The 19,231-nt window shown below is 40.9% G+C and overlaps 2 protein-coding genes across 2 annotated transcripts; both read right to left on the bottom strand.

Annotated features, from left to right (window-relative positions):
• Nucleotides 1-2,059: 2,059 nt before the first annotated feature.
• On the bottom strand, nt 2,060-5,186 carry LOC147441844 (uncharacterized). Its single transcript, XM_086528240.1, has 4 exons — nt 4,720-5,186; nt 4,383-4,643; nt 3,309-4,307; nt 2,060-3,219 (listed from the first exon to the last, which is right to left on the bottom strand). Exons 1-4 carry the CDS (start codon nt 5,150-5,152, stop codon nt 2,540-2,542), a joined length of 2,373 nt encoding a protein of 790 aa, XP_086384366.1. The 5' UTR covers nt 5,153-5,186; the 3' UTR covers nt 2,060-2,539.
• A 1,946-nt stretch (nt 5,187-7,132) lies between these two features.
• LOC147441843 (uncharacterized) lies at nt 7,133-13,675 on the bottom strand. The gene is made up of 6 exons (XM_086529917.1): nt 13,018-13,675; nt 11,855-12,225; nt 10,698-11,754; nt 10,256-10,591; nt 7,520-7,592; nt 7,133-7,436 (listed from the first exon to the last, which is right to left on the bottom strand). The coding sequence occupies exons 1-6, from the start codon at nt 13,673-13,675 to the stop codon at nt 7,133-7,135; spliced, it is 2,799 nt and encodes a 932-aa protein (XP_086386043.1).
• Between the last annotated feature and the right edge of the window lie 5,556 nt (nt 13,676-19,231).

The following is a 19,231-nucleotide window of genomic DNA, read 5'->3' as shown; positions in this document are numbered from 1 at the left end:
TTACATTGAATGGAACTTCTACTGAGATGATTTGTCATGAAATTACTCAACCACTCACATGAGCTCAACTAATTTAGGATGATCATCAATATTTTTACATACTTTGGAACTCCAACTTACTCCAATTTGACATCAAACGGATAGTAACTTCTATCGAGATGATTCGTCATGAAATTACTTAACCACTCACACAGGAGCTCAACTAATTTAGGATGATCGTCAATATTTTTACATAGTTTAGTACTCCAACTTACTCCAATTTGACATCAAACAAGTAGTAAATGTTTTGTCTTTTATGTATTGTCTAATCCATTAGTTGTGTGCACATAGATTTGCCAATTTAGGCACTATGTGAAATGATTATTCAGGTGTAGCTTTGTCTATTTAAACAACACCAATATACATATAGATTCCTCGATTTAGACAACACACCAACAAAGAACAAATTCATTATTTTAAACAATATTAAGTGCAAATTCGTTGGTTTAAGCAACACAAGTGCAGATTCGTTGAATGAAGTAACATCAATTACAAAATCATGCTTCAGTGGTTGGCAACCATGCTTCAGTGGTTGGCAACCACTGTCCTTGATATGATTTTGTTATCCAGGTATATAGTGGAAGTGATTTGAATTTGGAGTTATAGTTGGATTTGGATATGGTTTTGATTCGGTTTATGATGATTTCATATCGTGACAGTGGTTATGAAATTGGACTTGAAATTTCTAAAATTTGATCATTGAATGATGAGTATGACCAATGCTATCCCAATACATCAAAGATATGATATATATTGCTTATTTTAGTGATGTGACACTAAAATATGCAATATGTGGATAACAACAGGTATAAACGAATTCATTTGTTCAATTTTAAGAGTTTTTTTTTACTAATAAGTTTAACCATTATTTTTTATAAGTATAGTTTGCAAGTAACTTAGAATGAAAATTGATAATTATCTTTTTACTATAGTTGACAAGTGGCAAGAGACATAAGTAGTCAATGGTCTGTGTGAAAGGATAGCACATCCATGAATATTTTATTATCAAAGTGTCCTTTATAAGCTATGGTCATTGTATATTCGATCAAACAATCTTATTTTGAGCATTCAAGAAATCTCTAAATAAATACATATAAGAGAAAAATACTCCCTTGCACAAGGGGAGATTGCACCCATTGACTATGTCCTTCTCTCTTCTCTACTCTCCTCTCTCGCTATGCCAATGTAACACTCTGCTCTCAGAGGTGCACTTGCACGCACTCTCATTGCTCTGCCTCCTTGTTCTCTACCTCTCTCAGATCGTGTACGATTCTTAATTGTGTATTTACACATTTTCCTCAAGCCAGTTGATTGCAAGGTAATGTTATATCTAGTAAGCAAACCCTATAATACATGACGTATTGTCAAATAGTTTATCATATTGCTTGAGTTTGACTTCATGGTGGTAGTCAAAAAGCTATGATCCACCTAAGGACTAACCATCTATCACGAATATTGCACATTGAAACACCTAGTGGAGTGAACGACGAGTTGCCTGATCTAGATAGAGTGGCAACTAGAGGTGATTGAACAATCAAAATCTCTCTTCTTATTGGCTAGACAAGAGTAGATCAAATTTTGAAGTTATGCATTGAGCCAAAAGAAAGAACAATCTATTTAACTCAAGCACATATTTGGAATATTGATCTTCACAATGGAAAAGTACAAATGTATCAACACTTAATGAAACTAAATGTGTATTGGTTCAATATTTGAAAAATGGTTCATGAATACACTAGGGAGTGTAAAGCATGTAGTCAAAACCACCACATGATTTTGTAACCATGTTTCAAGTTACAATCGCACCCAAGTAGTGATTGTGCAGTGAGATGGGTTTCTCACTAGACAACGTCTCTTAATGGAACCTTGTCAACAAGCTAGATTTAGCTGAAACATAGCAATGATTACGACAATGCAGAAGGATACATAAGAGCCTCTAAATTCTCTACTCAGTACTCATAAGGCAATGAAACAAATGCATTGAAAATTTCACACTACCATGAGAAAGATGCATTCCCAGTCTTGCTGTGCCAATGCACAAATTCAAAATCAATCCATAATTAGAAAAGAAAAATTGGACAGTGAATCTTCTATCCTCCGTTTCTATGCCAGTAGTTGGGATTCTTCGTTTACACTAACAGTTTCAGCCACCTAACCTTCCCATGCTGTTGCTCAACCACTAAGTTACCAATGGATTTTGTGGTCAAGGCAAGGCAATTACTACTACTCTTGGCTTCATGCTTCTGTGGTACCGTCAAGAAGAAATTAGGAGCTTTGCGTGACCATACACACCAAGCAACTCTCAAGTACAAGTAGAAGACAGTGAGTAAGTTCGATAGTCCAAACTGGAACCAAGAATTTAGAAAGAAGAGAGTCGGTAACTTTGTTTACACAAAGAAGCGGGCAGAAACAAAATCCAGGGCTATCAAGAAGGGGGGCCTCTCACTCGCTCGCTCTCGGTCTGCTTTCAACGCTTCTGAGCTTGTTGCACGTCATGCTGTTAGCGCCCATTGTCTAATAGCCTTTCAGCAAAGATGGCTTGCTGCCTGCGAGGGTAATCCTCACCAGAAGAAAGGCCTGCAGTGAGGGCAGAAGCGTCATCCATCTTCTCAAGGAGGCTCACCACTTCACTGCTATCAGGCCTCTCTGCCGAGTCCTCTTGCGTGCATGCAAATGCAACCGCCGCCATGTGCGTTGCAGCCACACTCGAGTACTTGCCCTTCAAGCTGGCATCCATGAGCTCCTCCACAAACCCAGCACCCACCAGAGACCTTGCCCAACTTACCATGTTATTAGCCCCCCACGCTTCACCGGCAGCTCCAGCTGTCCTTTCCTCAGCAGCTCCTACATTTAGCTCATGGCCACCATTCCCATTCCCATTCCCATTCCCATTCCCTACACATGATGGCACCTTCCCAGTCAGTAATTGCAGCAGCAACACGCCCAGTGCATACACATCACTCTTTTCTGTGAGTCTCCCTGTTGTCACATACTCCGGAGACAAGTAGCCATGAGCTGCAGAAGACTTGAGAAGTGAGAAAACTATGTCATCGGCCAAAAGTCTGTGCAGACCTGCATCTGAGAGGAAAGCATTGCAGTTTTGATCGAGAAGAACATTTGCAGCCGACACATTCTGGTGAATAACAGCCTCATCCGTGCCTTTGTGCATGAAGTTGAGACCTGAAATGGTACACACAGCACATTCCATCACACATTGCACAAAAAACACAACTAGCTTAGCCCATAAGCAACGTTGTGGATTAGATTACCTCGCGCGATGTTGAGGGCAATGCGAGCCCTGGCAGCCCAGTCCAGAGATCCTGAAGAAGCTTTGAATCCCTTGCAGCTAGATGTAAGCCGTCTGTCGAGGTGCTCTTGCAGTGTCCCGTTGGTCATGTAGTCATAGACTAAGAAGCAATCTGCTTTGCTGGAAGAGCAGCAAAAGCCCTTGAGGGCAACAATGTTCTCTTGACGCAATTGGGCAATAATGCCCACCACGGACCTGAACTCCGACATTCCTGTCTTACAACTTGCCTTGTGAAGAGCCCTGATTGCCACTGAAGAGCCATCTCTTAACACCCCTTTATACACGGCAGAGTGCCCTGCTCTTTTGCCCAGTAAGTTCTTGTCCGAGAAGAAATTGGTGGCCACCTCAAGCTCCTCCAAATCATACTGGAAACTCTGGTGAGAACCATTGAAGAAGACCACTCCGCTGAAAGAGCCAAACGAGCGTGACCCACGATGGCTAGCATTAGCAGCTCCTGAGGAAGATGCAAGGTGGGTCTCCAAGTGAGGCTTGTGGACCTTGTAAGTAGAGTTCAAGACATCTGCACTGGAAGGTTTCAACGTCTCTGACGAGAAAGCCCCACCCAGTTTTGAGTGGTCACTCACTTCGAAGGCACTGCTGATTCTCTGCTTGTGCCTTCTAAACAGCACAAAGATGAACAATCCGATCAAGACACCACCAACAGCGAACGCCACCACACCTGACACCACCGCCACCTGCGCAGTTCTGGACCCCACCTTCGCCCCCTGCCTCACCGATCCCAAATAGTGCTGCGGATCAGCGGACACCGCAGCCGTTGACACATTGCTTGCAGGGGGCTCAGGCTCACTTCCTGCTATTGGCTGCTCCGGCCCGGCTCCTGTCACGGGTGCACCTCCCGTTGTACTATACCCATGCCTACACGACGACACAGTTGGAAACCCATCTCCACACAACATGGAATTGTTGCCATATGACAAACCTTGCTGCAGCCTTTGCAAAGCTGCAGCAAAAACAGCATCAGCAGACCACATGTGTTCCAAATGTTCCTGACAAGAGGGGAGGAAAAAATACTTACTTGGTGGAATGGGACCGGAAAGAAAGTTGCTGCTGACATCCAAAATGGTGAGCTTTGAGAGCCTCTCAAGTGAAGAGGGGATGGTGCCATTTAGCCTGTTGAAGCTGAGGTCAAGACGTGAGAGAGACACGAGGTACCCTAGAGAAGGGGGAATCTCTCCGACCAAGCTGTTGTGTTGCAGAGCAAGAACGTTGAGCTGCTTGAGGGCACCAAGCTCCATGGGAATTTGTCCCTCCAGAGCATTACAGCAGAGCTGTAGCGCTGCAAAAGGCAAAGAGAAGACCTTGAATAAGGAAGGCACAATTGGAAATGGCAGAACAGAGCACAATGTCTGTACCTTGCAAATTGTAGAGGAGGCCCAATTCAGCAGGAATGGTGCCGGTGAGGAGGTTGACGTTAAGATAGAGGTCCGTCAAGCTGGAAAGCTTGTAAAGCACGGCCGGGATGGGACCTGTGAGCTTATTGTAGTGGAGGTAGAGCCCTGTGAGGGCAGTCAGCTCGGCTATGGCGCTTGGAATGAAGCCCTGTAGACCTCTCCCCTGCAGTGAGATGTTAGCCACCTTGCCAGCGGCATTCCAGGCCACTCCTTCGAACTCGCCTGCCGGCATTACCCATGAGTGCAGCACACGCCCCTCTGGATCTAGCGCTGCCTTCACGTGCATCAATACCATCCGCTCCTCGTCATCTGCCAAGGCCAAAAGGCTGGCCATGATCAACAGCACTAGCACCACGAACCAGCTCAATTTCTTATGCAGGTCTCCCATGGGCATCTTCCCTCCTTACTGCGGCCGGAGCACAACTAACCTGAAGCAGCTCTCTCTATACGTTCACTGCAGAACCTGAGCCCTTGTTGCCCGTGAGTATAAGTGCGCGCGCCACGGCGGAAATCGGAAGGGCCAAGCAGCAGGGGGTGAAGCAGCAAGAAGATGCAACAAGGCATGGGGACAACGGGAGGGGAAAAGAGTAAGGCACCGAAGGCAGCGAAAAGCAGTGAAAGACGCAAGGTGCGAAAGGTCGGGGGAAGAGCTGTATTCAAAATCAACACTTGAATTTACGGCTGTTGCCGGGCGCAAACATCAAAAGGCTGACAATGCCCCCCCCCCCCCCCCCCCCGGGACTCACTCAGTTCCCATCGCTACATAGGCCTAATACCGTGTACGCACCACAATTTCCACCTTCGCTCATAGTACATGCTCATTAGCCTAGGCCCTAGAGGCTAGGGTTACCTCTTGAGTCAAGACTCAAAACAGTTCCCTCAAAAATTTGAAACGTTCACCGTGTTTGTTCCCTCTGCACGTTTGTTTGCTGAAACTTTTATTGGGCGGGTTCGGATGCAATAAGGTGAACTCAGACGAAAAGCGTCTTTTGCCTTCTAGTTCCGACTGGTATTTTCCTCTGTATCACAAAGGTGACACCATCCAACAGGCTTTGATAGGTCTCCTAGATCGAACGTGTCTCTAGCTACAGGCCCAAGCTCAAACTACAAAGATTGCCTTCGCCATTCAGCAAGTTGGAAGCCTTTGCGTCTGAGAGGGGAGTGCTGCTTGTTGTAATGGTGGGTCCAAAAGAGCGTGAGCATTTTTCCTGCCAACCAGTGCTAGTCATGAGAGCACTCGGCACTTGTGACTTTGCAAGTTTTTGGCTTTCTAAAAGAAGCCTATACTTTCAATGTTTTTAGTGATGATTGAGACTTACCTTAAATCCTTAAATGTTATTTTGGTTTTAAAATATTGAATCAATATTTTTATTTCACCTTTCATTCCACATCTTTGACATTATATATATATATATATATATATATATATAGAGAGAGAGAGAGAGAGAGAGAGAGAGAGAGAGCGGTCAACTGTGTTTGAGAAAGTCTTTTTTCTAAGCAATTGAGTCTCTTGGATGTAAATCTGCAAATCGGAACTACTAGTAAAAATTTTCAAACGTGTCAGATTTTGAACTAATAGTCTTGTGTATTTTATCGATTTTTGGCTTTCTAAAAGAAACCCTTAGTGTTGGGCTGCGTTAGGGAGACTTTCATAGTTTTCAATGCATGATGGAGACTTACCTTTCATTTCACATCCTATTTTTACTTTTCTTGCATTCTGTTGTTTTAGAATGCTAAAGTGACGTTTCACGTTAAATAATTTTAGTAAATTTTACAACACACACACACACACATATATGTTTTTTGCATTCTATTGTTTTAGAATGCTAAAGTGAAGCTTCACCTTGCATTATTCTATAACTAGTATGTGACCCGCGCGTTGCCCGCGCATTGCTACGACCAAGAAGGAGTATCATTCAATTTTGTGTAACCCCCCCTCCCCCCTTCTTTAGAAGGATAACATGTGCAAGTATTTTTTATGCATCCAATTGACAACCATATCTTAAATGCTTTATTATGTGCAATAATGCATTATGGTATCAACTTAAATCACAATGGCTTTGTGCGACAATAGAAAGTGCATAGAGAATTGAATGAACATAACACCTACATAACATAAACTTAAAAGACCACACATGGGGTTGCGCGAGGGATGAAGAGAGAGAGAGAGAGAGAGTAGAATAAGTACATGGTTTTTTTTAACTTTAGAGAGAGAGAGAGAGAGAGAGAGAGAGAGAGACCGGAAAAGGGAAACCAAAAGAAAAACAACAATCCACTTTCATTACTATAAGTAGTCTTTGTAAGCCCTAATATTCGTCTCTAAAGAAACTTTTTTGCAAGCCACTAAATCTTAACTAACAAAACAGTTGCAACTTCAAAACGACAGCCTTCGGGATGTTGCATTTGGTACTCGTAGAACCCATGGACCCACACAATGAACGCTCCTACCAAAATGACGATGCCCCTCACACAGAGTGTATAATACAATCCTCCAATTCTCATATCTATCCCTATAAGAGTATTCTGCATTGGCCGGCAAGCGATCTCCGAGCTCGCAAACCCGTATGCGAGCTGAACCTGCATTACGATTCAAAGCCACACTGATATAAAAGTACCATTGGAGTCCTCCGAAAAACTCATGCACTTCCATTAAAATGTTATCACGGTAATAGTGATTCCTGCAAGCCAATTGGTTAATTACAATAAGTTCAATAACCAAAAAATATTTAAAAAAGCATTGTGCTTCATTGGTGTTCCTTACCTAACAACTTCAAAGCTTTCAATAATGTGTACAACATCAAGCGTACTAAGTGGGCCTCTCCAACCAGGTGGATCTAAATGAGAAAATTGTTAGTTTGAACACCAAGCTGTAAAATTTTCAAAGGATATACTTAGATCCTACCATAGATAAGAAAGGACAGATGATGAAGCATCCAACTAAATGTAGATACTGTCCAATGCCTTCTTTGACGTGGCATCTATAAATACAATATTTCAGCCCCGTCCAAGAAACATCATAACATCAACTTTTCATGACAATCAAAGTGTATAGAGAATTGAATCAACATAGCGACTATAGTATGCGATCCACATGTTGGTGTAATCCAAAAGAGCACACTATTGATACCATTGAAACTTTGAAATTTGTAACAAAATCTTAGTTCTCGATCACTCATAGACATGCATAAAGAGCTACACAAATCTACTCGTTTATGTGTACATAAGCCTTAAATTTTCAACATTTTCACATAATGAGATGGAAAAACATGAAAAATATCACACATATGCAACAACTTAAAGCAATGGCAACACATAGTTTTGAGATTTTAAGAAAAGAGAATAACTTCAAATGCAATACCAATAAACCTTCAAACACCGATAGATCTTATTTACGATTTACATTTCCACTCCATGCAAAATGTCAAAACTCTTAGGAAACAATCAACAAAATAGTTAGTGGCAAAGGATGCTTTGGTGGAGTTTCAATTGGTAATATATAATAACTATAATAACATTCAAATTTCCTACACTATCATACATCGATGACCCTTTTGTAAAAATAATCCCACAAACTCTATCGTCTTGTTTGAACCTTCCACAATTAGGATACATTATACATACTTTGTGGATACACATCATAACAGGGTCTCAATGGTCCCTAATTTCCAAAAGCAAAGGGTTTCATAGGAGGAAGTTTGTTGTTTGCAAAGAGAAAACAAAATTTAGGCACGTGCATAGAATTGTTGTGCTTAAACAAAGATCTTTAAGATATGAACCTAATATCTTGGATCCCTCAAACTCAAATCGCAAGTAGAAAACTCTATTGCATAGAATTACAAAGTCATAATAAACACCAAGACATTTAGAAATGTATCCAGATTTTCAAAGAACATTGCCTAAAATGGTTCACAAGCATGGCAAAGCTATTGTATGTTTGTCATAGAAGCAAACACAATCAAGGACATTATCGTGCCACAAATGATCTAAGAGGCAATATCAACGTAGCTCGCTTCATCATGCAATTGGCAATCGGCTTGGAGTTTCTCCATTCCTAAATTTAAGGACCGTTTTTCCATCCCAAGATTGATTATCTCCTGGATTAACAAACAATAGTAGTAAAAAAGGGAGACTTTTTTTAAAACAATACAATTGAAGCACCAAACACAACAATTTACACATACTAGTTATTGCAGCTATGTATGGTACTGCCAAACATGCAAGTTGTTTAGGCAAGTAGATTTGGTAGATCAACTCAGCGAACTTAGAACTCTGGAGGTGCTCCCAATCATCGGGAACGGAGTATCCTTCATATCTAGCAAACCATTGAGCATCATCTTCATCTTGGGAAGACACACACTCCTTCCTTACCGAGTAGACATCGTACTCAATGTCGGAGGAGTATTCCAAAATACGCAATGTAAAGATATCAATAGATGGCAACTTCCTAAGGTCCGTAACACATAAGGAAACAAAAAAACCATGAATCTTACTTTATGCCGTGAATTTATGATTTCATGCACACACACCTGGTCTTGTAGTGCTTGTGGATGGTCCTAACAATTTTTTTGTGCGCCAAAGGTGCACACCAAAAAAGTGGCTCTGCTTAAAATAATGGAAAAAAAAATCAAGGTCCCAAAGATAACAGAATAAGTCTCCACATCATGTATTAATGGTGGACAAAAACATACCAAGATGTGGATGATCTTCTACATTTAATAGAAAGGACACCTCGGAGATGTAAGTCATTTGATCCATGATCTATATACCCAAATAGAAACCACAAAATAGACAATGTGAGGAAGAAACAAAACCTTCACATGACATAGTTTAGTATATGTTATGGAGAGAGGTAGAAAATTAATTCACAAAATATTTTATGATTTGAAACATATATAAAGAAGAAGACAATGTTGAGAAGGATTGGAGCCTGAATTCATATGGCATTGATTGATATCTCATGGTACATAATGTTTATTGTTATTGCAATTGTTTTGTAATTACATCAACGTCACGTAGGAGAATTTTCACTCCAACAGTTGAGCGTGCGCATGACAGTGCAACATACAATTGTCCATGAGTGAAGACCGGTGTCACCAGGTATAGGCCCAACATGGTAATGCTTTGGCCATGTGACTTATTTATCGTCATACAGAAAGAAGGATTGGAACCTTCATATGGCATTGTTTAATATCTCATGGTACACAATGTTTGTTGTTAGTGCAGTTGTTCCGTTTACATCAATGTCACGTAGGAGAATCTTCACTCCAGTGGGCTGAACGTGCACGTGAGAATGCAACATACAGTTGTCCATGAGTGAAGACCGGTGTCACCAGGTATAGGCCCAACATGGAAATGCTTTGTCCTTGTGACTTATTTATCGTCATACAAAAAGCCAATCTAACTGGGAACTGCCTCCGTCTAAGAACAAATGGCAACTTTGTACCAGAATGCACAAAACATATTCAAGGGATGAAAACCCGAGTGCCTACCCGTGTACCTGTAATAACTTCTGCCTCTAGAACTCTTGCATGAAATGCCTTGCACACCAAGCGTGTCCCATTACATAGACCTCGACTTGGATCAATGTTCCGTAGTAGAATTATTGGGACATTCATTTTCAACTCCAAGCAATGTGTTGGAAATCCACTACCCAAGGTGAGACTATTTAAAAACTCCACAGAGTATAAGAAAGGATCTTGCATCGAGTTTTCCGCCACAGAGTCAGCACTAAAGTATTGCACAACGTCACCTTTCATTGTGTACAGGGCCTTAACATTGACAATATCAACTTCAGAGTTTTTTGGAGCAAGGATGGTCCGTTCTCTGAAGTATTCTGCATGGACCACATCTTTATCAATTTCTGAATAGATGCAACCTATCAATACATCCAATGAGGATTTCTATCATGTGATGGGGGATTTCTATCATTTGTTCATCACCGATTGTCAAAGTCCCATTTCCTACATCCATAAGCCATTCTCTATAGGCAGAATTTGCAACATCACCACCTCCCACACGCATGTTATGTGCCAATCTAAGAATCTTCACACGATTCCATAAGTGCGATCGACAAAGTGTAGCATCAACAATGTCAACACGCGCTCCTTGGAACACCACTGGTAAGATCTGTCTGAAATCTCTCCCAAGAAGCAACACTTTTCCACCAAATGGATTTGTTGAGCACATGATATCTTGTAAAGACCTGTCCAAAGCTTCGAAGGCATATCGATGCATCATTGGAGCCTCATCCCACACAATCAACTTGCACATTCTAAGCAATTCAGCAAGTTGACCTTGAACAGGGATATTGCATGTGCTACAACTATCAAGGTCCAAGGGTATCTTGAATCTAGAATGTGCAGTGCATCCATGTCGCAATAGCAATGCTGAAATACCAGAAGATGCCGTGGCCAATGCAACTTCTCCTTCTCCACGTACACGTGACAACAAACAATTATACAAATAAGTTTTCCCAGTCCCTACAAGACCATCTAGGAAAAAAATAGCCCCACCATCAATAGTCAATCCATGCAACACTACCTCAAAAGCAATCCTTTGATCTTCATTTAGACTCTGCTCCATTTCACGTGACACGGATAGCTCTTGCATTGTGTCAAGGCATTGCTCTTGGAAAAGCAAGCTATTTTCATCACGTGTCACAAAGCGTTCATCAGGCATTGGAATTCCAGGAAATTCAGCTAAACTTCGTCCAAAAGTACCAAGAATGTTATGCAAATCTCTCAATGCATACCCTTCAGCAACCTGTGTACAACCATCTAACGACTCATATCTCATCTCCAACATGTGTTGATAGTCCTCATACAAAAAACGTCGAAATCTTTCCCATAAGAGATGAGGAGAGGAGAGTTCACAAAACAATAGAATGGTCACAAACAAATGTCTCAATTGCAAGCCTGTATGTGTACTGCAAGCTTCCTCCATGCATCTGAACCATTCCCCATTATCTTCCAAGATACCCCTTGCAATGCATGTTGCCTTGAATGTTGGAAACAATACACCATTTGCGAGCGTAGATCCTCAAATGATTTACATCCTTTACAAATAGTCAAAAGTAAACGGACATAATATCGTTCACCTGCAGAGGGCTGCACAAAATACATCCGCCCAATAGTGTCCCCACGACGTCTCTTTGTTTGGAACCCGAATTCCATACCCACTTTTGAGGAAAATCAATGTACAAACTATTGTTTGCTTCAGGATTCTCCAAGTTGCATGTGAACCACTCTGTCAAAGTGGTCTTCTCTGCATTATCTCTTTTCAAGACATCATTAAGTCTATCATTATCTCGAAAAGTCACCATTTGACCAGCTGGAACATGCACGCTCAATCTCTGAACAATTGGTTCGTCATTGTGCAAAGGATATTCAAAAATTCTCCAGCAAGACTCAGATGCAGATACATAGCGGCCATCCGTGTACATGTCTATCTCATCAATGTTCACCCTTTCTGCATCACGTACCGATGTATGGAATCTTACAGTTGCCCTATCATGCCCCTTGTAGATGTACTTATAGACATACTTGACGACTGAAATTGTAGAGCATACCTCAACATTGATATGCGCATTAAATAGTGTTGACAAAACAGGATTATATGGCACAACCCATCAGTTATCAATAGTAGAACCCCTAACTTTGGCGGTGAAGCCATTGTTTCGTCGCACATAAATGGGGTAGCCATTATTATCCACGCTTGTTTGCTCACAAAATGAAGGTGGATATTTTCTAATACATCGGCCATCAACCATGCAAGGAGATGAACTATTGAACTCACTGCATGGACCATGAATGTTACAGCTAACAATGATATCATGCAACACTGGAAATCGATTTTTATATGGCAGCTCTGCACAAACCATCTTGTCATAGTCAAATGTTGATTGAGGCTTACATCGAGGATCTAGAATCAATAATGTATGAGAATGTGGCAAGCCTCTCTTTTGGAACTCCATGACAGACATGTAAGCCACCACTTTCCCAAAAATATATTTCTTTAAGATATACTTCATCATGCTCGAGTGTTTCAAGAAGAAAACCCTAGTGGTTATGTCTGGTCGATCATAGGAAACGTGTCCTGGAAGTAATGCCTCATTTATTTCTGGCCATTTGGGGTTACATGTGAATGTGATAAATAGGTCTGGCTTTCCCTTTGCACGCACAATTGCCATTGCATCTTGATACAATTGGTACATGTGCCGAGGGCCTCCTATAAAAGATGAGGGAAAGACAATTCTTCGACCTGCAGACCGTCCAACTACAGCATCACTCCCAGACAAATGCACCATGTCAACCAAGCCTGCATACAATTCTGCCCTCAACGTCTGCTGATTTGTACGGACCCATGCAAGACGACATTCCTCAATGGCACAATATGCATTGACCATAAATTGTTGAAGTAAACGACCCCCACGAAGCAAGCATGACTCTGTATCAGCACGAACATGTAGCCGATATGCATAGTACTCTCTTTGAGTGACACATTTTCGACCAACCAAGGCATCCAAAGGGCCATGCACATTATCATAAGGAAGCTTGATATGCCATCCATCTTCTCCCCGTGGAAAGAGAAGAACATACAATAGTGGCATGTACGACCTGTGTAGATTTGACATCCTTTGCAGCCTTCCATTTTGACAATGTATCACAATGTCTCGATGGCCAACTGTTTGTACATCCCCTTGACCTGGCATAATCGCAGCAACCTCATTGCCAACAGGTATCAAGTACTGCCTGGAAGTATTTCTATTATCACAAATTGTCATTTTGATCTCCACACTAGGACTGTCACGTAACATTCTACCAACATTATAGAAGGCATTCACATACGGATTACATGATTGCATCATCATTGATAATGCTTCAAGAGTGGACAAATTCAAACCATCCAAGGCACTCATACGATTCCGAACCTCATGCTCAGTATCATATACATATATCTGTGCAAATTTTGGAGCCCCTGCTTCATGTGGTAGCAAAGAACCAATTCGATGGTACACACCGCCATGTACGAAAGCAATATGCACCAAACCTACCCATCAATGTCTCATCAATGGTAGCTCCAAGAGATGCAAATGCCATAACACTATTGTAACTCCTGATGTTTCTTCTGAAAGACCTACTCAAACCATCACTATTAGTGAGTAGCCTCTCCAATACATCTGGCGGTCTTGCAAGAGGAAAGAGGGATACTTTCCCACCTTTGCAACAATATTTTCCCATTGATGGTGTATCTTCCTTCTTCATTCCACACGGCCAAAGACGTGCACCACAAAACTCACAGAAGGAGGACATGGTTCATGTATGATCTGTAGGCAATGAGACATGTATCAATGGTAGCATGGAAGGGTGGACACCACGTAGACATGGATAGGCATGTAGAATGCAAGCAATTCCTCCAAGTGATGTGCCATGAACATACGGGACCTGTTCCTCATTTTGAGCGTCTATGAGAGGGCAAAAGCGTCCGTCATGTTGATGGCGCTGTTGTCTTATGTTGGAGGTGTGTTACCTTGCCCGTTGTCGATGATATCTTCTTGTCTCATCCAAAAATGAAAGAGTGTGTTGTCTTCGTCCTTGTGCTTGCATGACAGTTTGCAAAGGAACTTGTGGAATAGTAACATCACCATGGATAGAACCCTCCACAAATGTGGAGGGACTCCTACCACGACCATGGCCATTTGTTGAGCATGGCAAAGCATCCTCTAGAAAGTATATCGTACGTTGTATAGCGAGTTGACGTCGATAATTTCGTGCAACCTTTCGGCGTGCACGCACATGAGAGGAATGACTTGTAGATTCAGGAAGACAAAGGCATGTGTCCCTTGTCCTCATAAATGCTTATGTCAAGCAACAGAGAAAACACTAAGTTCATAATGAGTGCATAAGTTTTATCATTTTAGTTACTCCCAAATGCAAGCATAAAATATCCTCAATACATCATAGTATTAATTAAAGTAGTGTACTTAAGGTAGGGAAGTTCCTTATCTATACTAACTTCCAAATGCAAGCATATAATACCCTCAACACATCATATTAATTGGAGTATTATACCCAAGGAAGGAATAAAGAGTGTGCATGAGTCAAGGCTTGTTTGATAGATCCTTTCTATTGCTTTAACAAACCTTTCCTTTCACACATCCTCCCACTTCTTCTATCAGTAAGATATATTAAATTTAATAGACGTCATAGGATAAATTGAATATGAAATGACGCCATTGGAGTTGAAGACTCAGTTGTGAGACTTCTTGAAGGTTATTTAGCATCTCCTATTATTGGTTCTCTCTATGACATCAAGAACATATTTTTCATGGGTTCTTGCATGAAGAAGGAGAGAAAGGTTGAACCACCCAAGTGTGGTAAGAGTGGTTTTGTGGTTTTCTCACCCAATGTGGTAGATTGGCTTTTCCAATTCTTTCTCCAAATATTGTAGGTTGGTTCTCCCAATTCACATTGAAATAGTATGCTTAGGTATCAAGACTCATCGGCAAGTCTATTAGCATTGCCCGTATGACATTCAAAACTTGCCCCGTAATGGGGTCTTCATATTGTGCTACAAAACGTGTCTATCATGGCTACCTGCATGAAGAAGAAGAGGAATCTTAAAGTTTGGTAGATTGGTTATCAGAGTTTCTTGCCCCGTTGCAATAGACTGGCTCTCCCAGCTCCCTCTTCATTTTTTTTGACTGTTATGCTAAGAGCAAGAGTTTCAAGGGGTCTTGCTTGTCTCATGCAATATTTCTCAGAATAACGTAAATGAGGTAAGGAGTTCTACGTTTTCCACTGTAATATGAGGAATCACTTGGGTTTCCTTCGAAATAGAAAATTTTGGGGTTAGTTTTTGTCACAAATTTTCTTGACCGCTCTACCTCTCTCTCTCTATACCTGACAATGCTAGGAATTGCATGTGCCATGTGTTTTTTTTTTGAAATGCAGAATGCCTTCTTTTATAGTAGGGAATGTTGAGATGAGGTTACATTTGGACTCTTTTATCTCTCTCTATGGTGCTAGAAAATGTGTTTATCATGGCTACATACATTAAGAAGGAGAGGAAGCTTGAAGCTTGGTAGATTGGTTATCAGAGTTTCCTGGCCCGTTGCAATAGATTGGCTCTCCCATTTCCTTCTCCATTTTGGACAGCTATGTTGCCCGTGATTAAGAAGAAAAGTCTAGTTCATTGACATGTGGACATGTCAAGGGGCCTTACTTGTCTCATGCAATATTTCTTTCTTAGAATAACAAAAATGAGGTAATGAGCTCTACGTTTATGACTGTAGTATGAGGAATTACTTGAGTTTCCTCTAAAATAGAAAATATTCGGGCTAGTTTTTGGCACAAACTTTCTTGATTGCTCTCTCTCTCTCTCTCTCTCTCTCTCTCTCTCTCTCTATATATATATATATATATATATAGTTTTGTAGGAATTGCACATGCCATGTAGTTTTTTTAGAAATATAGAGTGCCTTTAGTCATGAGTGTGAATCATGCACTTGCATGATGTTAAGATATGTTGAGATGAGGTTGTATTCGACCTCTGTGTGTGTGTGTGTGTGCGCGCACGCTTCACAAGGCTAGGAATTGCATGTTTCATGTGTAAAAAAAAAGAAATAGAGCGGCTTTTCTCATGACCGTGAATCATGCACTTGCCTGATGCTTGGAGATGTTGAGACGAGGTTCCATTGGGCCTCTTTTAGTAGTTCAATATGTATAATCATTTTAGACATCATGGCAGCGTGATAGAACATAGGTGTAGTAGTCCCAATGGTCCCGAAGGCTATGGTGCAAAGGTGTAGAGAGGTAGCTAGTGGTCAAAAGTGACTGAGAGAGAGAGAGAGAGAGAGAGAGAGAGAGAGAGAGAGAGAGAGAGAGAGAGATGTTTTAGCAGGGTGATAGACTAAATCACTCCAAAAGAAATCTTAAAGCTCTCAAGTATTGTAGCATTGATATTTTTTATCCAAGTGCTCAAAAAAGAGCTATGTTTAGTGTAATCCCACATAAATTTTACTTTTGAATTTACTTTTGAAATCATTATTTGAAGCTGAGAAAACCTACAAAGACATAGACGATAGCTCGTGGCCAAAAGTGGCTATGATAGAAAGAGGGAGGGGGGAGGGAGACAGTTGTCTCAAAAGCTATAATTTTCCTTTAAACATTGTTCAAACCCACCTATGAATTTTGAGATCCACCTCTAAACTTTCACCTCAAGGTGATAGCACTTACGAAAGATGATAGCACCCATGAAACTCAAAGCACCCGTGTTTTGGAGAAAAGCATCCTAACTTAAGTGCAATCCCACCTACGAATTTTGAGATTTATCTCTAAATTTCACCCCAAGGTGATAGCACGCATGAAACTTGGAGGAATTTAATTTAGAAATCTCCAAATATAGTGGAGGGCTAGCCTAATTCGTCGTGCCCTTCATCATCAATGTTTTGAAAAAAAACATTTGGCTATGAGAGTGCTCTAAAAGATCAGCTTAGTGTAGTCCCACCTAACAAATTTTAATATTTACCTTGAGATTTTCATTTTGACCTTGAGAACACCATAAGGTGATTGCACCCATGAAACGCAAAGAAAATGCAATGTCAAGAGGACCGGTTTAGTGTAATCCCACCTAACAAATTATGATATTTACGCCTAAAAATTGTAATTTTCAAATTTTCATTTAGACCTTGAAATCCCAAGTCAAAGGTGAGAATGGCATACAATTTAGAGAAAAACTTCAACTTTAGTCAAGATTTTCCTCCGCCTTTGTTGCCTCGAATTCACTCGTGCTGCCTTGGATTTGCTCACTCTTTGCCTCGGATTTGCTTGCCTTCAACCTTGGACTTGGCTTCTTGCTTTCGGCCTTGTCAATGCCAAAAACCAATATATGGAATCAGCATCTTTCTCTCTCTCTCTCTCTCTCTCTCTCTCTCTCTCTCTCTCTCTCTCTCTCTCTCTCTCACACACACACACACACACACACACACACACACACACACACATAATGTGTTCGGAAAAAATGTGTCTCAGCTTAACATCGTACCATTTTCTACCATTATAATAATAGACTTAGTTGTGGTGCAACTATGTCCACTATCACACAAATTCCTAAGCTTATACAACAATTTCGCCCCAAGATCGAGGAAAACAATGCAAAAACACCCTAGTTTCCAAACTTTCCCCTTGTTAATAAAAAGTCCCGTTTGAGGGCAAGGGGAGAAGGCGAAATTCCAACCCAAAATAGAGAAAAAGTAGTGCAAAACCCTGGAAAACAACCAATTTTTAAAAAAACTTTCGATCTAGCAATCGAAAAGCGCCGATTGGGGGCAAGGGGAAAAGGTGAAACTCCATCCCAAAAAATTTGAGAAAATTAGTGCAAACTTGGCAATAACTTGAGGGCAAAGGGAAAAGGCCAAACTCCGCCCCAAAAGCACGGGTGCAAGACAATCGTCAAAGTACATGGGTTCTCCTCGCAACAATGTTTGGAAAAAATGTGTCCCAGCTTAATATTGTGTGGTTCTCAATGTCAAAAATGCCAATCGAGGGCATTTACAGTTAGTGATCTCTTTCTAGAGTGCCTGGCACACCAATAAGGCATTATATATAAACTTTTATTAAAAAAATTCCCCTTGGCAAGTTAAAGGAAAGGAATTTTGTATGAATGAAAAACGGTTTTCTGTACTCCAAAAGCAAGGTGAGGGCAAGGGGAAAAAGGCCAAATTCTGCCCCAAAAGCATGGGTGCGAGATAGCCGTCAAAGTACATGGGTCCACCTTGCATGGCCTGTAGTGTTCAGGAAAAATGAGTTTCAGCACAATATTGTGTCGTTCTCAATTTCAAAAATGCCGATTGAGGGCAAGGGGAAAAGGAGAATTCCTACCTCGAAATAGAGAAAAATAGTTGAAAAATAGAAAAAATAAACTTATTTTTAAAAAATTTCCCCTTGGAAAATTAAAGGAAAGGAATTTTGTATGTTTTAAAAGGTTTTAACACCTTAATGTCCAAATTTTCAAAACAACTATTTCCCAAAGTTTCATTTTAGGGCAAGGAAAAGGCTAAATTCCGCCGCAAAACCCTAGATAACAACCTTTTTTTTTTATAAACTTTCGGTTTAGCAATTGAAAAGAGCCAGTTGGGGGCAAGGGAAAAAGTGAAACTTTGCTCCAAAAAATCAAGAAAATCTGTGCAAAGCTTTGGCAATAAGGTGAGGAGCAAGGGGAAAAGGCCAAATTCCGCCCCAAAAGCATCAGTGCGAGATAACCGTCAAAGGACATGAGTTCGTCTCGCATGGCCCGCAATGTTCAGGAAAAATGTGTTTCAACTTAATATTGTGCCGTTCTCAATTTCAAAACTACCGGTTGAGGGCAAGGCAAAAAGGTGAAATTCTGCTCCGAAATAGACAAAAATAGTGTAAAAAGTTCAACAAATAACCTTATTTTTTCAAAAGTTCCCCTTGGCAAATTAAAGGAAAGG

This window comes from Adiantum capillus-veneris, chromosome 14 (assembly GCF_014529385.1).
Source record: "Adiantum capillus-veneris isolate H3 chromosome 14, ASM1452938v2, whole genome shotgun sequence".
Classification (NCBI taxonomy): Eukaryota; Viridiplantae; Streptophyta; class Polypodiopsida; order Polypodiales; family Pteridaceae; genus Adiantum; species Adiantum capillus-veneris.
The sequence above is the reverse complement of the archived record's forward strand: the minus strand, read 5'-3'. Positions and strand labels throughout refer to the sequence as shown.

What these genes read in the sequence shown, in the direction of transcription:
- LOC147441844 (XM_086528240.1), bottom strand. Translation starts at nt 5,152, where the DNA reads ATGCCCATGGGAGACCTGCATAAGAAATTGAGCTGGTTCGTGGTGCTA. An exon ending in CCTCCTCTACAATTTGCAAG is followed by an intron (nt 4,644 to 4,719) that starts GTACAGACATTG and finishes TGCCTTTTGCAG; the next exon opens with CGCTACAGCTCTGCTGTAAT. An exon ending in TGCCCTCAACATCGCGCGAG is followed by an intron (nt 3,220 to 3,308) that starts GTAATCTAATCC and finishes GTACCATTTCAG; the next exon opens with GTCTCAACTTCATGCACAAA.
- LOC147441843 (XM_086529917.1), bottom strand. Translation starts at nt 13,675, where the DNA reads ATGAGTGCCTTGGATGGTTTGAATTTGTCCACTCTTGAAGCATTATCA. An exon ending in TGTAGTTGGACGGTCTGCAG is followed by an intron (nt 12,226 to 13,017) that starts GTCGAAGAATTG and finishes TACGTGATGCAG; the next exon opens with AAAGGGTGAACATTGATGAG. An exon ending in AAATGGGACTTTGACAATCG is followed by an intron (nt 10,592 to 10,697) that starts GTGATGAACAAA and finishes TGGTCCATGCAG; the next exon opens with AATACTTCAGAGAACGGACC.